The sequence below is a fragment of the Sardina pilchardus genome, chromosome 3 (genome assembly GCF_963854185.1).
Source record: "Sardina pilchardus chromosome 3, fSarPil1.1, whole genome shotgun sequence".
Lineage (NCBI taxonomy): Eukaryota > Metazoa > Chordata > Actinopteri > Clupeiformes > Clupeidae > Sardina > Sardina pilchardus.
The window spans coordinates 19327929-19347865 of NC_084996.1; the positions used below are offsets into that span (position 1 = coordinate 19327929).

Sequence of the window (19937 nt, forward strand, 5' to 3'; positions counted from 1 at the left end):
GCAATAACACACAAGCCCATCAAATTTGGTTCATTTTTGTGAATGTATGTGTCAACCACAACAGACAACCCGACAGAGCGTTCTTAAGCCTTCTTTAATCATTGTCTAATATTAAGGAAAGTTTAAGATCTATTAACCAAGGTGTTGTCACACACACACATGGCAAATAAGTTGCAGGATTGTGGTGCCTTCTCTCATCCTCAAGTTGGGTTATCATCTGTTGGCCTTCTTACCACCACCAGAGAGGCATGGGGGATGGGTGAGAGAGTGTGTGGGGGGTCGGTATGCAAATGAGGGAGGGGGGGGGGGGGGGGGCATGGGGCTAAGATAGAGAGAGAGATAGAAAGAGAGAGAGGGAGGGAGGCAGAGGGGTCAAGGGGGATGCCATGTGTGTGCGTAACTCTCTGGAAAGCTTGCGCGTGTGTAATGTGTGTGCGGTTAAATGTGGTTCTGTGTGTGTGTAACAGGACCAACATGAAGGCGCGGATGAGAAAAGATCGTAACACAGAGCCATCCTCATAAGAAAACCTAAATAACTCACTTTCTGTTAATATGGTTAAAGTCAAAATTGCAGCATAGGTTAATATGATTATTATTATTCATCAACTCGCTTCAAAATATTTTAGCTAAAACTGTGTCCACCACAATCATTAATGCGCTTTTAAAAATCACAAACAACACCAAATTCAAAACTTTGTATATGACTGTCACTACAAACACACTAACTAATACTCCATAAAATTTCATCCAAATTAGTCACTGTTTTCTGCCTATAACACCAACTTTTTGTTTCTTTTATAAGACACCTAGATTCAAACCTTCGCCATTTCAATATACTTTTGAAATTCAAAAATCTGGTCGCAATTCCTCTCGGGCAACCCCTCAAGATCATTTTAGTGCTTAAATGACATAATTTCGATAAACCGTCTAGGAGAAGTATTTCAAAATACATGATATGCAAAAATCAGAAAATCTCACATAATTCAAATTCTTCTAAGATTCACTATATAGTTTGAATGTAAAACTTGTTCAGAATAATACAACACACATGTCCACCAAATTTGGTTCATTTCCGTGAATGTATGTGTTAACCACAGTAGACGGCGCGCTAGGTGGCGATATAGAGTCCCTGAGCCACACCCTAGGCCACAGCTCTGTGTCTGAGTATCAAATGCAATTCTACATATGCCAGCTAAATTGCAAGAGTTTTAGAGCATGCCAAGTTGGTGAAAAATGTTACTGGTAAGAGAATTATACTATAAATATAGCCGCAAGCGGCGATGGCGGGCCCGAGCACCTGCGGTGCGGACCTGTGACATTTCGGAATTTAACAAAGCAACATGCGCAGGTTGGTGGGCATGTGCATGAGCAACACACATGCCCTCTAAATTTGGTACATTTTTGTGAATATATGTTTCAATCACAACAGACAACATGCTACGTGGTGCTATAGAGTCCCTAAGCCACACCCTAGGCCTGAGCTCTGTCTCTGACTAGAGACAGCAACAACACACAAGCCCGCCAAATTTGGTTTATTTTCGTGAATGTACACGTCAACCACAACAAACAACACACTAGGTGGTGCTGTAGAGTCCTTAAGCCACACCCTAAGCCAGAGCTCTATCTTTCAGTAGCGGCAGCAATAACATACAAAACCACCAAATTTGGTTCATTTTTGTGAATGTATGCGTCAACCACAACAGACAATGTGCTAGGTGGCGCTACAGAGTCCCTAAGCCACACCCTAGGCTAGAGCTCTGTCTCTGACTAGCGATAGCAATAACACACAAGCCCACCAAATTTGGTTCATTTTCGAGAATGTATGTGTCAACCACAACAGACAACACACCAGGTGGCGCTATAGAGTCCCTAAGCCACACCCTTGGCTAGAGCGCTGTCTCTGACTAGCAATAGCAATTACACACAAGCCCATCAAATTTGGTTCATTTTCGTGAATGTTTGTGTCAACCACAACAGATAACGTGCTACTAGGTGGCGCTGTAGAGTCCCGAAGCCACACCTTAGGCCAGAGCTCTGCCTCTGACTACCGATAGCAATAACACACAAGCCCACCAAATTTGGTTAATTTCCGTGAATGTTTGTGTCAACCACAACATACAACGCACTAGGTGGCGCTATAGAGTCCCTACGCCACACCCTATGCCAAAGCTCTGTCTCTGACTAGCCATAGCAATAACACAGAAGTCCACCAAATTTGGTTCATTTTCGTGAATGTTTGTGTCAACCACAACAGATAACATGCTGCTAGGTGGCGCTATAGAGTCCCAAAGCCACACCTTAGGCCAGAGCTCTGTCTCTGACTAGCAGAAGCAATTCCACATGTAGCTGCCAAATTACATCCAATTCATAGCCTTATTTCTGCCTATAACACCAACTTCCTGTTTCTTAATAAAACGCCATAATTCAAACCTTTGCCATTTCGATATACTTTTGAAATTCAAAAATCTGGTCGCAATTCCTCTTGGGCAACCCCTCAAGATCATTTTAGTGCTGATATGACATGATTTCGATAAACCGTCTGGGAGAAGTGTTTCAAAATACATGATGTGCTAAAATCATAATCATAATCATAACTGAAATTCTTCTAATATTTACTATAGAGTGTAAATGTAATAGTTGTTCAGATTAATAGAACACACATGCCTACCAAATTTGGTTCATTTTCGTGCATGCACGTGTCAACCACAACAGACAGCGCGGTAGGTGGCGCTATAGAGTCCCTGAGCCACACCCTTGGCCAGAGCTCTGTCTCTGAGTAGCGTTACCAATTCCACATCTAACTGCCAAATTTCAAGAGTTTTAGAGCATGCCAAGTTGGTGAAAAAAGGCCAAACATGACCTGTAAGAAGATTCCACAGACCGAATAATAATAATAATCTGAGCAGAAGCAATAGGGCCTTGCACCTACGGTGCAGCCACTTTCAGTGGCCGCACCTCGGTGCTCGGGCCCTAATAATAAGAATAATCTGAGCAAAAACAATAGGGCCTTGCACCTACGGTGCAGCCGCTGCTACAGCGGCCGCACCTCGGTGCTCGGGCCCTAATAATAGGCTATATGAATATATTACTCAAATGATAATAATGATAAAGTAATTTTGTTAAATACGGTTATGATGCTGTTTAATTCATTTATAAATGGTGCACTGTCACTTTAAGACTCTTGACACTCAGTCAGTGGCTCTCAGTTTAAATGCTCAGGAGTGTAACTACTCTTCGCGTTTTTCTTTTAAACGTTTCTTATAAAAATGAGATATCAGTTATCAACAATGTCAATCCAGCTGGCACTCTCTCTCCCCTTCGTGCGCGCTCAAACGCGTTCTCAATTACGTTATAAGTAACATTAACACAAATGTGACCATTCAAAGCGAAATCAGTCGTTTTGCGCACAACGTTATTTTGAGATAATCAACAATAACAAACTTCCGGGTTAAAATGTTGAATTTCACGTTTTCGCATAATTTGACTGTATACAGTCTACAGTTTCATATCGTGAACACCTTTCACGGAAAAACATAAGTTTTGACTGTTAAACCCGGCGAAGATTCAACACATTTGCTGTCATTCCCGTTGTGCACGCGCCGCTTAAAATGGTGATTTCTCGTCTTCTGGCATATCGTGACAGGAGAACCATGTCAACTTTGGATGCGGTTATCTTAGCAATAGTTTGTGTAATACCCTCGACATACATACCGTTGGAAAGCTTAGTTTATGGCCGTTCACGTGACCACAATAACTTAATTTAATAAATTTTACCGAAACGACTGGTTCCGCTTTACAGGGTCACAAATTAGATTTGCTGCAATAGAGATTTCAACGAGTATCATCTCTATGTAACATGCTGTTAAGATATTGACATTGTAAACGTTCTCTAAGAAGAGTGTAAAGCAGTTTGCAGTAATGTTAACCACAACGTCATTGCTGGAAAGAAATAGCGAACAGCCAATGATAACCTAAGTGTGGCAGGCCAGATCTATGATAAACTAATGCATGCTCTGCGGGCCGCATTAAAGTGTGTGTCGCCCGCAGTTGGCCCACGGGCCGTAGTTAGGACAACATAGAAAAACCGGGACATTCAGTGTCCCGGGATAATTTTTTTTTTTTTCCTGGACAGACCATTGAAAAGCGGGACAATCTGTTGAAACCGGGACAGGTGGCAACCCTAGCTCAGGTAGTGGAGGTCTACCACAACAGCCAGTGGGGCACTGTGTGTGATGATAGCTGGGACATGAGAGATGCACAGGTGGTGTGTAGACAGCTGGGATGTGGAGGTGCTGTGTCTGCCCCCAAAGAAGCCCACTTTGGCAGAGGCAGTGGGGACATCTGGATGGACAATGTTGGCTGCTCTGGTTCTGAAGGATCCCTTACAGAGTGCTCCCATAGTGGTTTAGGAACACATGACTGTCACCTTCCTACTTGTTAGATTTGATAAATCTTCCATAGAGGCACAAGTAAGCCAGTTTGAGTAGAACTACTGCTCTTCATTATCTTCCTGCTTGTTGCCATTATGCATTGTATTATTTCATGATCGCTAAACGTTGGATTCCTTTTAATGTTGTCATCAGTTACTGTAACTTCATTCAACTGCGCTTCTGATTGAAGTGTCGTTCAGTTGTTGTCCTTCTCTAATTGTGTTAGGGGGCGGAGAACGGCCCAGATTACCCATCGAATTTCAGGATTGGTAAATAGGACATAAACTGAAGTATCATAGTGTGTGCTTTTTGCGTGTCGGCCTTGGCGCAAACAACGTTACGATCGCTAATCTACGTACATCTGGCCCAGATTCTTTGAATTGTAAATTAATTTAGCTTAATGATCTACACACAGACTCACAGACTTGTATTTACACATTTTTTTTTAATATTTTGACTAAATGGGGTGCTGCTACTAACACATACCGTATCAACAGATCAAAAACTGTTGGCCAATTTTTTTTTTTTATGGTATATTGGCCTCTGAGTGAATTATCCAAGATGATTATGTGTCATTTGTGGAGTAGTGCCACCTAGTGACTAATGCACAATGCAACAACCTGCTTCTTGACAACGACTTGTGATTCCAAACTTTTCCACTGTAGTGTACACATTTTTCAACAGTTTCAATATATTTAGGCGATACAATTTGTTTTATGGTGGTGTGCATCTGTATGAATGTTGCTGCTGTCTCTCCCCCTGCAGGTAACAGCACAATTTCTGGTCCAGAGATGGCGGCCATGATGAAGATCGGCACCAGGGTCATGAGGGGTCAGGACTGGAAGTGGGGAAACCAGGTACATAACCAGTACTGTGTGTGTGTGTGTGTGTGCAAGTGTGTGTGCACGTGTGTGTGCATGTGTGTGTGCACGTGTGTGTGTGTGTGTGTGTGCACGTGTGTGTGTGTGTGTGTGTGTGTGCACGTGTGTGTGTGTGTGTGTGTGTGTGTGTGTGTGTGTGTGTGTGTGCAAGTGTGTGTGTGTGTGTGTGTGTGTGTGTGTGTGTGTGTGTGTGTGTGTGTGCACGTGTGTGTGCGTGTGTGTATGCCCATGTGTGTGTGTGTGTGTGTGTGTGTGTGAAATAGTGAATTTCTACTCAACATAATGTGTGTGTGTATGTGTGTGTGTGTGAGAGAGAGAAAGAGAGAGGGGGGGGAAACATTAAACATCTACTCAACACATGTTTTTGTGAAATGTCTGTGTGTGTGTGTGTGTGTGTGTGTGCGTTTGTCTCATATTTCAGGATGGCATCCCGCCCGGTCTGGGCCGTGTGATTGATCAACTGGGTGAGAGTGGCTGGATCCAGGTGAGGTGGGACAACGGCCATGTAAACAAGTACCGCATGGGCCGCGAGGGAAAATACGACCTCAAGCTGGCTGAGCCACTGCCCTCTGCACTGCCCTCTACAGAGCCCCCTATACGGCCCTCTGCACTGCCCTCTACACAGCCAGCCACCGGTCAGCACCACAGTCTCAGTAAACTCACCTTCACTACAGCTCTGCAGATCAGTCTCAGAGAGCAGACACCTGCTCATACAGGATGAGATTCTTTAGACTCTTTCAATCTGTTCCAATAAGGTTTCAGGTTGAGGGGGTGCTGTAGCGCAACAGGCTAAAGCGTTCATACCATGTACGGGTCCAAGTGCCCACGGGGGCCCAGGTTGGAATACAACCTCCGGTCATATCCCAAACAATCCCCATCTCTCTCCCACTCGCTTCCTGTCTATCATCACTGTCTTATCCGAATAAAAATTTAAAAAAAAAGGCCAAAAAAAAAGAATAAATAAAAGGTTTCCGGTTGAAACATGGAAAAACAAAACAGATACTTTAAGAGTCATTGCATGAGAAAACCAGGCAGAGGTGGGAAGATGGGGGTCGGCCAAATCGGCTCATACTTTGTATATGTGATAAGTATGTGGAACTATGAACAGCCATACAGTATACTTAAAACCCTCCAGCTGTTTTTTGTTATGGAGTTCTGGGACCCCTCTCAGAGACCCTCAAAAATCCAACAATTCATGGCTGAAAATGACTGAAATTGCCATTTCTACCCTGATTATCCTGATAAAGATATGAACATAAGCTTTATATTTCCATAGAGCCTAGGTAGCATAGTTTTAAAGACCAAAAGGTGCACCGAGGGGTTATCTACACCACTGAAAGCAGAATTTTCCTCCCTCTAAATTGCGGTCATTTTTAAGAAGCATTATCTCGTATTCGCAGTGGCTTTGGTTGATGGTTTTACTGTTGCTGGAGAAAGGAACATCTACTGATTCAAAAACAATTGTCGTCTAATTGGGCCACACATAATGTGTGCCGTGCCAGGAGGGTCTTTAGCAGAATTTGTCGTGTTTTGGCCTATGATAAACCATATTCAGATCGCCATCACATGGCCATACCATGGCATTACATCACAAACAGATTTAAAGGTATACTAAGCAACGTTTTTCAGTTAATCAATTCGTTCCATACTGTTATATATGATTAAATGGGTCCTTACCGGTTGAACGGTGTTTTTTTTGGCCGCTCTAGTGGTCTGTAGCGGTAAAACCACACTTGCAACTTCAGGAGACACCAGGCACGCACCCATGCTCTACTCCAGGAAGTGTCATGTAAAGTCTCATGAAAAGGCACGGCAGACTGACTGATTGAGGAGTTTTGTCAAATATACACGCTAAAGCTGTGGGGGAAGCTCTGCAGAGAAATATGCAAGCATAAAATATGCAAGCGAAAATGAAAAGTGAAAGCGAAACCGGCGATGAAATCGCCAATCCTGCATAGTATTAGCCTCGCGAGCCATCCACGTACTTCCGGCCAAGGATTGCCTCCACTACGTGTCTGGCCGTGCTCCTCTGTGGAGCATTCTGCTCGGTAGAATTGTAACAGAACGCCCCCCCTCCAGAAAGCAGCCAATAAACGAAGAGACGGGTTGGTGGGGGCGAAAGGGGGAGGGCGCTCTTGACGATGACGTTAAACGCCTGCGCTATGTTGTTATGAGTAACTATCGCCGATTGGGTGAGAGCTGTCCAATCAATTCAAACCAGAACTGGGCGTTACTTCCCGCTTCCTGCAAGCGCTTCAGAGCAAAGAAATTCCAGACCATAATACGAAATGAAATGGTAGTATTATGGGATGGTCAGGACCAGGCTAGCATAGTATACCTTTAATGCCAGATGTTTGCGATGTAATGGCATGGTATGGCCACTCGGCGACGATCTGAATAGTCTAGTTTCAAATGTATGACAACCAAGAACGTCAATGCATGCAGAGGTCTGCACTCTTTGAGTGCTTTTCTGTTAATTAAAGCTATCTTTAACAATTTGTCATACAGTGACACAAAAATTGACCATAAATTACCCTATCGTGAGATATTATTACCTGGTTTATTATACTCCAAAATCCGAAAAAAACCCGTAAAGACCCTCCTGGCACGGCGCACATTATGTGTGGCCCAATTAGACAACAATTGTTTTTGAATCAGAAGATGTTCCTCTGTCCAGCAACAGTAAAACCATCCACCAAAGCCACTGCGAATGTGAGATAATGCCTCCTAAAAATGACCAATTTTAGAGGGATGAAAATTCTGCTTTCAGTGGTGCAGATAACCCCCTAGTGCACCTTTTGGTCTTTAAAACTATTCTACCTAAGCTCTATGGAAACATAAAGCTCATGTTCATATCTTTATCAGGATAATCAGGGTAGAAATGGCAATTTCAGTCATTTTCAGCCATGAATTGTTGGATTTTTGAGGTTCTCTGAGAGGGGCCCCAGAACTCCACAACAAAAAAGAGTTTGAGGGTTTTAAGTATATGGCTGTTCATAGTTCCAAATACTTATCACATATACAAAGTATGAGCCGATTTGGCCGACCCCCATCTTCCTACCTTCTGCTGGTTTTGCCTGGTTTTCTCGTGCAATGACTCTTAATTGAAAATGAATGAGACTGTAGCTTAATGATCTACAAAATATCAACTTTAAAACAGAACTTTTAAATATTTTGTTTGTCCACAAGGTACTTTTACTGCAGCTCTGTGGCACAGAAAATTTAGTCATTTTGAAGTCATTTTCTGTGCCACCGGAAATGCCTTGGGAACAGCTCAAGCCGCACTAAAAATGTCTGCATGCTAGAAGTATGACTGGCACCTGGCACCCTTGTTTTTGTGAATCAGCCGTTTGTGCTCTGCTCCAAAACTTCCGTTTTGAGGTGTTCAGTTCTAAAGCGCAGCTCAGTTACTGCAATGTCAACTAATAGCGCATGATAGTATCCCTTTAAGTACTAAAATATCCCCAGAATTATGTAATACAGTTATATGAGTTTGCTGACTATATTCTCTTTCCCATTCTACACCCCGCAATCTGTACTTGTTACAGGAGATGCTGTTAGGCTTGTTGGTGGGAGCACTAATTGTTCAGGAAGAGTTGAGGTCTACTATAACAGACAGTGGGGCACTGTGTGTGATGATAGCTGGGACATGAGAGATGCACAGGTGGTGTGTAGACAGCTGGGATGTGGAGGTGCTGTCTCTGCCCCCAATGAAGCCCACTTTGGCAGAGGCAGTGGGAACATCTGGATGGATGAGGTCCGCTGCTCTGGTTCTGAAGGATCCCTTACAGAGTGCTCCCATAGTGGCTTAGGAACACATGACTGTCACCATGGTGAAGATGCTGGTGTGGTGTGCTCAGGTAAGTAGGAACCATAACAATCCACTGAACTTGATGATAGTAATCCTTTGTTTAATAGAATACTCACAATTTTATGTAATATTGTCATGCCAGTTTGCTGACTATATTCTGACTCATTCTACACCTTTCAATCTGTACTTGTTACAGGAAATGCTGCTGTCAGGCTGGTTGGTGGGAGCACAAGGTGCTCAGGTAGAGTAGAGTTAAACTATAACAGCCAGTGGGGCACTGTGTGTGATGATAGCTGGGACATGAGAGATGCACAGGTGGTGTGTAGACAGCTGGGATGTGGAAGTGCTGCCTCTGCCCCCTCAAAAGCCCACTTTGGCAGAGGCAGTGGGAACATCTGGATGGATGAGGTCCGCTGCTCTGGTTCTGAAGGATCCCTTACAGAGTGCTCCCATAATGGCTTAGGAAGACATGACTGTAACCATGGTGAAGATGCTGGTGTGGTGTGCTCAGGTTAGTTCATCACATGATCATCCACTTAAAGGAACACAACACTGTTTCATGAAATGGGGTTATTCACTGTCTCCCCCAGAGTTAGATAAGTGAGCAAAAACATTTTTGTCTCTATGCATGCTACACCACTGTCAGGTGTGAATACAGGACAGAGATGCAGAGAGACAAGAGAGATGCAGTGAAGACTTTACTCAGAGATCTTGCACAAAATCCAGGGATCACAGTTCAACAGAAAAGAGTCCAATCACAGGAAGGGAAAAAGTCATTCAAAAATCCGTCAAAAATCCAAAAACTCACAAAAGATTAAAGATCACAGGAACAATTGCAACAAATGAATTAAGCAATAGAGCAATGTACTAATCAGCCAATGAAAAAACAGTATAACCAGATATGGTTGACATGATCTTGCAGGCTATGAGAAAACAATCAAAATGTCATCCAAGTACACAAAAACAAATTTATCCAGCATATCTCGAAGGACATCATAAATCAATGCCTGGAAAACAGTGGGGGCATTAGTGAGACCAAAGGGCATGACCTGGTATTCGTAATGTCCCGTGGGGGTGTTGAACGCAGTTTTCCATTCATCACTCTCACGGATACAAACAAGATGGTAGGCATTGCGAAGATCTAGCTTGGAAAAGATGGTAGCACCCTGTAACAGCCTATTAGCCTGTTTGATGCTCATTGAGCTCAATGCAAATCAAACATCAAATCGAATGCTAATAGGCCTACTGGAAAAAGCACCATGCCAATCTCTAGCTATGGTGAAGGGTATGTGGTGATGTGGGGCTATTTTAATTCCAAAGGCCAAGGGAACTTTATCGGGATGCATAATATCCCGGATCCATGAAATAGCTGGCCTTTAAAAATAAAAATCTGCCTGCCCCTGTTAAATTCCCATCGGGTTACAAAGGGGGTCAAATACTTCCTTCCCCTAGCATTTAAGGAAAACATTTATTTATTTACGATACATTCTTCAATCACAAAGAAAATGGGTGTCCTTGGCTTGGTTTGATTTTTACTATTTTTTTTAATTAAGGCATTAAGATCAATTGTCAAATGATGATTTTATATTCCTGTTTTAGCATGGTATCAAATACATGTGCTCCCCACTGTACATGTATGAATGTTGCTGCTGTCTCTCCCCCTGCAGATAACAGCACAATATCTGGTCCAGAGATGGCCGCCATGATGAAGATCGGCACCAGGGTCATGAGGGGTCAGGACTGGAAGTGGGGAAACCAGGTACGTGACCAGTACTGTGTGTGTGTGTGTGTGTGTGTGTGTGTGTGTGTGTGTGTGTGTGTGTGTGTGTGTGTGTGTGTGTGTGTGTGTGTGTTTGTGTGTGTGTGTGTGTGTGTGTGTGTGTGTATTTGAGTGTGCATGTACTTTGTTTGTGATTGTCTGTTTCTATGTTTGTTTATATGTGTGTGCGCACATGTGTTTGTCTCTTATTTCAGGATGGCACCCCGCCCGGTCTGGGCCGTGTGATTGGTCAACTGAGTGAGAGTGGCTGGATCCAGGTGAGGTGGGACAACGGCCATCAATATAAGTACCGCATGGGCGCTGAGGGAAAATACGACCTCAAGCTGGCCGAGCCACTGCCCTCTGCACTGCCCTCTACAGAGCTCCCTATACGGCCCTCTGCACTGCCCTCTACACAGCCAGCCACCGGTCAGCACCACAGTCTCAGTAAACTCACCTTCACTACAGCTCTGCAGATCAGTCTCAGAGAGCAGACACCTGCCGCTGCTAGCATGACGTGGTCATACAGGAAAAAGGATCAGGTTCTACAATAATTTCCCGCATATAAGCCGCAGGACAGTGTTTTATGCAAGTTAAAAGAAACAAAACCATATTAACACTATATTAACTGCCCCCTTGTATTAACCTCACAGTACAGGAAATTTAGCAAAATCAATGTATAAGCTGCGGCTAATAGTCGGGAAATTACGGTATAGACTTTTTCAATCTGTTCCTGCAAGGTTTTCCGGTTCCTGTGTTCCGGTTGAAAACCAACACAGATACTGTAGGTCAGGTACCGAATGACAGAGTTGTCCTCACGGCAGCCGGGAAACCCCTAATGTTTAATCACCTGATGGTCTCTGACTCTTCATACAGTGATAGAGGACCATGTTAGCGTTATCTTGAACTACATTCCTAATCTTGTACAAAAAAATGTGTGCATGCTAAAAATATCACTGCCAAGCCAACTGTTTTTCACATGACATGCGAGATTGTTGGATTGATTGATTGATATTGTTTATTTAAGTGTCAAACACCTTTTTTGGTGCCCAGCCCACATGGGCTTATTAGACACTGAATCAATAATTATACAATATCTCCATATAGCCACACTGTAAAAAAATGCTGTTAATTAACAGCAATTTTGCAACAGCATGCTACTGTTTTTCCACAACACAGTCAACTACTGTGGAAATACTGTATTACTGTAAGACTGTGTGTTGTTGAGCATAAACAGTAACTACTGTAGGAAAGCAGCATCAGCCGTAGAAGAGGAACGTTCAACTTCTGGAAATTCTCACGGCTTCTTCAGTTTTCTAGTTGAAGTGCTGCTGAAGGCTCACTGTAAGTATGCTCCTATATGCTTTATTCATGCAGTTACCTAGTCTACTCAGTGAAAACGTACTTCCATAACACAAGTTACCTACTTATCTAGCTGCTAGCTTTATTTGCTGATATTATCCAAAGATTTGCTGGCCGGCAGATATTGCTCATATTTACACGCCAGCTACGTCTAGCTTGCGCAAGCTAATTTAGCTCACTTTAAACAGGGCTAAATCCTGTCCAACTTGGGCTTTGTTACCTTTTTAATTAAAGCCAAACTCAGAGTTTAAAATGAGCAAAGTTTAATTTGGTTTAACGCTAACGTAATGTGTTTGCCTGTGAACAACAAAAGTTGGCTTGCGTTAGCTTGTTAGCTAGCGTTAGCCTGTGAACAACAAAAGTTGGTTAGCTAGCGTTAGCTTGTTAACTAACGATAGCGTTAAAGTTACCAGTTCAGGACGAAGTGGAGGTAAATGTCAACATGCATAAATGCCTTTTTCTGCTGTAATAAAACCCACCTTCTACCTCAAAAGCGCTCTAATGAAATGTACATTATGTATCTGCGTTACAGGTTCACAAGTGGCTCCAGTCTGGTTTGGGGGTCTACGCTTTCTCATCCTGTCCTGCCACCCAAGTAAGCTATAGCTGCTACAGTTTTACATTTGATTTATTTGTCTTTTGGTCCACACATTAATAATAAAAATAAAAATAACCATATGCCTCTGTAACTGGTGTTAGTTCAGGAGTGGAGGTGAATGTCAACATGCATAAATGCCTTTGTCTGCTGTAATAAAACCCATCTTCTACCTCAAAAGCTCTCTAATGAAATGTAGGCTACATGTATCTGCGTTACAGGTTATTCACAAGTGGCTCCAGTCTGGTTTGGGGGTCTACACTTTCTCATCCTGTTCTGCCACCCAAGTAAAGTAAGCTATACAGTTTTACATTTGATTTATTTGACTTTTGGTCTAAACATTAATAATAAAAATAAAAATAACCATATGCCTCTGTAACTGGTGTTACTAGTTCAGGACGAATTGGAGGTAAATGTCAACATGCATAGATGCCTTTGTCTGCTGTAATAAAACCCACCTACTACCTCAAAAGCTCTCTAATGAAATGTACATTTATGTATCTGCGTTACAGGTTATTCACAAGTGGCTCCAGTCTGGTTTGGGGGTCTACGCTTTCTCATCCTGTCCTGCCACCCAAGTAAAGTAAGCTATACAGTTTTACATTTGATTTATTTGACTTTTGGTCTAAACATTGATAATAAAAAATAACCATATGCCTCTGTAACTGGTGGTCTAAACATTAATAATAAAAATAACCATATGCCTCTGTAACTGGTGTTACCAGTTCAGGATGTAGTGAAGGTAAATGTCAACATGCATAAATGCCTTTGTCTGCTGTAATAAAACCCACCTTCTACCTCAAAAGCTCTCTAATGAAATGTACATTTATGTATCTGCGTTGCAGGTTATTCACAAGTGGCTCCAGTCTGGTTTGGGGGTCTACGCTTTCTCATCCTGTCCTGCCACCCAAGTAAAGTAAGCTATACAGTTTTACATTTGATTTATTTGACTTTTGGTCTAAACATTGATAATAAATAATAACCATATGCCTCTGTAACTGGTGGTCTAAACATTAATAATAAAAATAACCATATGCCTCTGTAACTGGTGTTACCAGTGCAGGATGTAGTGAAGGTAAATGTCAACATGCATAAATGCCTTTGTCTGCTGTAATAAAACCCACCTTCTACCTCAAAAGCTCTCTGAAATGTACATTTATGTATCTGTGTTACAGGTTATTCACAAGTGGCTCCAGTCTGGTTTGGGTGTCTACGCTTTCTCATTCTGTCCTGCCACCCAAGTAAAGTAAGCTATACAGTTTTACATTTTATTTATTTGACTTTTGGTCCACACATTAATAATAAAAAATAGCCATATGCTTCTGTAACTGGTGTTACCAGTTCAGGATGTAGTGAAGGTAAATATCAACATACATAAATGCCTTTGTCTGCTGTAATAAAACCCTAGCCTACATTTTATGTATCTGTGTTACAGGTTATTCACAAGTGGCTCCAGTCTGGTTTGGGTGTCTAAGCTTTCTCATCCTGTCCACACACACACACACACACACACACACACACACACACCAGTTACACTGCCTGGTGTTCATTTTCATGTATCATAGGTGTGCAGATGTTGTATTAGTCTAGGACCTGAGAGAGATTTGTATGCGCTTCATTTAGCGGAGAATATCTCAACTGTTCTTAACTAATATGACCCCTCTGAACAACATGGGATGTGTGCCAAAATCTCTATCCGGGACGAAAGTCCTGAAAATGACCACAATAGGTGACACTATATATCACACTATTATTACACTAGAGGTGAATGGGACTTTTTTTTCCCTTTATAGATATCCTCATAAACTTCTACCAGATTAATGTTCATATTAAGAGAAACACTTTTTGTATTACACTTTGTCTAACTTGTTTTTTTAAATATGCAAATGAGGCAATATCTCATTAAATATGCGTACATACACTCTTGACACAACAGCTTTTCTGAGGTGATCTCAATGTTTATCTGACCATGTAATGTAAGAATTCTGGTTTGATATTTGGGGGTCTAACAGCAAAGCTGCAGAGTTTCAATATGCATAAGCGTTCACTCAATATAGCCAATCAAAATTGACTGCGAACCCGCCAAACAGGAAGTGAGCTCATATCTCACCAACGCTTTGATGTATGAAGTCCAAACATTGGTAAGGGGACTCGTTAACTGATTGTGATGATGCACTAGGAAATTGGTATCATTTGGACTCTATAGGGGGCGCTGTGATACAGGAAGTAAGTTCATATCTCAGTAACGCTTTGATGTACGAAGTTCAAACTTAGTATGTGGACTTGGTACCTGATTGTGAGGACATTCTAGGAAATTGGCATTATTTGGTGGGACCTTTTTTTCTCTTTATAGATATCCTCATACATTTCCAATAATTAAATGTGCAAATGAGGCGATATCTCATTAAATATGCGTAGATACACTCTTGAAGCAACAGCTTCTCTGAGGTGATCACAATGTTTACAATGAACATGTATTGTAAGAATTCTGGTTTGATATTTTTAATTGTGTTTGTAGATGTTCAGTGTGGATGTGTGTGTGAGGAGGATGTCCTGTGTGGAATTACAAATACAACACTGCAAAAAGCTGCTTGTCTAGTAAAATCAAACTAATCAATTCTCCCTGAAAACAAGCTAAATTATCTCCCAGTGCAATAAGTAAATTTGTCGTTAAACAAGCACAATTATCTGCCAGTACAGTAAGTATATTTGTCTTAGACTTAAAAATAAGTCTAACTCATCTTAAATTAAGTCAAAATTATCTTATGAGAGAGCACTAGGTAAGTATTTTCATACTTAAAACAATACACCACCTTGGTCTTAAATGCACCACCTTGGTCTTAAATGCAGAATGCTTATGGTTTTGTGAGAAAGGGCAGTTTATTAATCCCTGAGATTGGAATATATAAGCCTGAAGGTTTGCCAGATCTCTGCTCGTGTGGCAAGTGTGCACACAAGAATGGCTGTCCCTATCAGGTAACTGGTATCCATTGCTGCAAGTACTGCAAATGCAAAATAGGAAATAGATGTAAAAATTCTATCACCGAATGAGTTCTTATCATCATCCCCCATATCTGGACTCTGTTGAGAAAAAGTTGAAAGTTTGACCTTGCAACACACTTGCAATGTGGGGGTCTAGCAGTAAAATCGCAGAAATGGCATTGCCATGGCATGAGCAAGCACTCACAGCAATTTTCACGGCAACTGCATAAAGAATGGTTGAAATATTAGCTTACTTCATTTATTACAGCACCCCTAGAGGTCAAATGATGCCACAAACCTTGCATGTCCGCACAATCAGGTGCCAATTCCCTGTAACAAGTTTGGCCTTCATACATCAAAGCGTTGCTGAGATATGAGCTCACTTCCTGTATCACAACGCCTCCTACGGATGCCAAATGATGCCAATTTCCTAGTGCGTCCTCTTAAACAGATACCATGGGTGGCTCTCAAACTCTCTCCTCAGTCCTCCAGGCTCGTTCCCACTGATCTATAACTAACACTGGATAGACTATCCCATTGTTGCCACCTCATCATTCTTTATCTAGATCTGTGAGGACGAGGATCAAGGAAGGAAGGGAGGCTGTATAAAAGACCAAATGAGAGGCACCCCATGTCCCGTGTCAAGTTTGGCCTTCGTACAACAAAACGTTACAGAGATACATTGTGCGTCCTCACAACCAGATAACATGTTCCTGTGCCAAGTTTGGCCGTCGTATATCAAAGTGTTGCTGAGATATGAGCTCACTTCCTGTATCGCAGCCCGCCCTATGGATGCCAAATAATTCCAATTTCCTAGCACGTCCTCACTATCAGGTACCAAGTCCACGGGTATTTCTCAAAGTCAAGAGCTCGTCCTTGATAGAATGCTTTCTTTGAAGTCGAGTGCTAGAGAGACAAGGCTACACACCTTCCCAGTACCCTCTCCAGCCGTCAAGATCTATGCAATGGAACAGCCTAGCGAGTGTGGAAGTGCACGTCAATTGTGCACGGTTCCGGCTGCGCGCTTAATTAGAACCGTGGAAATTGTGCTGCTTTTACAGGAGTTCCGACAACTGCGGCTGCACTTTCCTCTAAATAAACTTTTTGGAGTAGCCTACAGTATTTCCACATTCGACTTGGTCTTCACATATCACAATCCGTAGTTTATAACTATGTTAGTGTCAATGGAAAGTTATACCGGTAATTGGCAACAGCAACGGTAATGTTAAACTTCTACAAAGTTCGTAGGCTATTGGGCGAAGTTCTGAGATAAATTAATAACAAGTCTATCACAACTTGTTCATGCACATTGACATATGCATTTATGATGAATATGCACAATAACTTGATATAAATGCCTGAGCAAATATACGATGGCATTAACAAAACACTTGATAAATCATATTTAGCCTACATTAACACACACTGCTTCTTTGCATCTACTTTCCATCTCCCTCTCTCTCTCTTTTTTTTTAAACCGCACCGTCAGAATATTTCTAATTGTTCATATGCAAAGGATTGTGGGTTATTTCTTCACTCCGAGGATCCATCGATGCATCCTCCAAAATTCTCCGAAATTCTCACACTGTAAAACCTAATAAGTTAACTTCACTTGAAAAAATTGTGGAAACCGATTACCTGGAAAAAATTAAGTAAAGGAACTTATCTATTTAAGTTACAATAAGTTACTTGTTCAATTAAAATAAACTAGCAAACAGTGAGTAGGCAATACTCAGGTTTTTTTTATTTTCACAACTAAAGTGAACTAAGTTAAATGTACTTTGAATACTAAAGTAAAGTGAACTTAGCTCAAATAAAGGCGCTTACCAAACTAAACTAAGTTCTCATAACTCAAGTACATGAGTAGAACGCAATCAGCAATACTACACTTTTCAGAGTACAGTGAACTCACATTACCTGCAATTGTAAGTTGTGTGAACTTGGATAAAATGAGGAAACCGATTACCTGGAAAAACTTAAGTTTATTGAACTTGTGAGCAGTGAGCATTGTACAGCAGGCACACAAATAGAACAAAGTTACTGTAAGTGCACTTTGAATACTGCAGGCAAACAAATAGAACAACACCACTGTTGACTCAGGATGTTACATTAAGACTTGTGGAAATCACAATCAAGGGTAAAACATACCCAATATGTAGCTACAAAAATATTCTTTAAAAATCTGAAAAAAAAAAAATTACTTTGAAAACTCAAGATTATAAACTAAAACCAAATCATGGCACAAGTTTTTTCATATGACTTATCAGACCAATCCAAAAACATAATGGACTTTTGTCTGACAAATGGTTGACTTTCAAAATTCAAGATTATAAACTAAACCAAAGCATGGCACAAAAAAAAAAAACATGCTTTGGTTTAGTCAACCATTTCTCTGACAAAAGTTCATTATGTTTTCAGATTGGTCTGATAAAAGTCATGGGAAAATCATGTGCCATGCTTTGGTTTAGTTAACCATTTGACAATCTTTCTGCATTAAATTGATTGGTCTGATCAGATATTAAGATTATATCAAAACCAAGTTTTTTAAACAACATACTGTAATAATGTTTATCAGACCAATCCAAAGACACCATGGTATCACTCAAATGTTTACTATTTTTTCTAAAAAAAAGAAGAAAAAAACCTAGAAAGTTCCCTGCCTGGAATGGGATGAAAAATCTTGTAAAAAGTAGCATGGCACATGGTTTTTCACGACTTTAAACATTATCAGACCAATCCGGAAACTTAAATCAACTTTTGTTGGAGAAATGGTTGACGTGACTTCTGCTTACATGCCCTGTGCTTATGAGCTCATGAGAGCATTTTTTAAGGTTTGCATTTTTGGACTAAGTTTGTTTTGCCCAATACCCAAAAGGATCTTCTGAATGAACTCAAATGAATGCTTCATTGATGTGGGGTAGTCAAGGTGCAATGCATGAATAAGTCCAAACAAAAGACAAAACGCCTCTGGATATGAAGACAAGTCATCCAAGACTAGGTCACCCTCAAGAATTACCGCAACGCTGACAGGGTACAAGTGCAGAGTAGCAGCATCTGGGATTGGACTGTCCTCTGGGATGACCGTAAGTATGCCCACTGGGACCTGGGCAAAGTCCTCTCCGGTGTCCCAATCCTGCGTAGAATTCAACACAATACTGTGTGAGCCAATAGTCGAGGACAGAATAAATGAATTAGTGAAAACATGCATGAGATGATGAGTGTGTGTGCAAGTCAGAGAGAGAGACAGAGAAATCCATCAGTAAGCAAATGTGAGTAATTTTTGGCTGTGTAGTAACAGTGATGCTAAGATGTCCAGCTGTCACAAAAATAGCAGCGTGTTAAAAAGAAGTGAATAAGGTGAAGATAAGGTCTATTATATACACTTTATTGCCAAACGTTTTGGGTCACCTGCCTTAACCCCCATATGAACTTCAGTCACATCCTATTCTTAATCCATAGGGTTTAATATGACGTTGGTCCACTTTGTAGCTATAACAGTTTCAACTCTTCTAGAAAGGCTTTCCACAAGGTTTAGGACTGTTAATGGGGATTTTTGACCATTCTTCCAGAAGTGCATTTGTGAGGTCACACTGATGTTGGACGAGGGGACTGGCTTTCAGTCTGAACTCTAATTCTTCTCAAAGGTGTTTTGTTGGGTTGAGGTCAGGACTCTCTGCAGGCCAGTCAAGTTCATCACACCAAACTCTGTCATCCATGTCTTTATGGACCTTGCTTTGTGCACTGGTGCACAGTCATGTTGAAACAGGAAGGGGCCATCCCCGAGCTGGGCTTGGCCTCTTAGTTCCAGTGAAAGGAACCCTGAATGCTTCAGCATTAACCACGAGATTTTGGACAATTCCATGTTCATAAAGGTAGGAGCAGGCTTCACTCAAGACTTATAACTTTTTTAAAGTGCTGACCAAAGTATAGACTATCATGGAAACAAGAGATAGGCCGCACTATGCATAAACAATCATTTATTCACACAGACGCGTTTCGGCGCTCTGCCTTCCTCAGTGTGTGAGGAAGGCAGAGCGCCGAAACGCGTCTGTGTGAATAAATGATTGTTTATGCATAGTGCGGCCTATCTCTTGTTTCCACAATTCCATGTTCCCAA

At 41.6% G+C, this 19937-nt stretch overlaps 1 protein-coding gene across 1 annotated transcript in view; it reads left to right on the forward strand.

The window, feature by feature from the left end:
• Positions 1-11435, forward strand: part of LOC134075927 (soluble scavenger receptor cysteine-rich domain-containing protein SSC5D-like) — a 27770-nt gene extending 16335 nt beyond the window's left edge. The window contains exons 4-9 of the mRNA XM_062530954.1: positions 5196-5287; positions 5733-5946; positions 8860-9171; positions 9319-9633; positions 10790-10881; positions 11097-11435. Coding sequence (XP_062386938.1) covers positions 5196-5287; positions 5733-5946; positions 8860-9171; positions 9319-9633; positions 10790-10881; positions 11097-11435 — 1364 coding nt within the window. The remainder of the gene's footprint in view (positions 1-5195; positions 5288-5732; positions 5947-8859; positions 9172-9318; positions 9634-10789; positions 10882-11096) is intronic.
• Positions 11436-19937: the final 8502 nt, after the last annotated feature.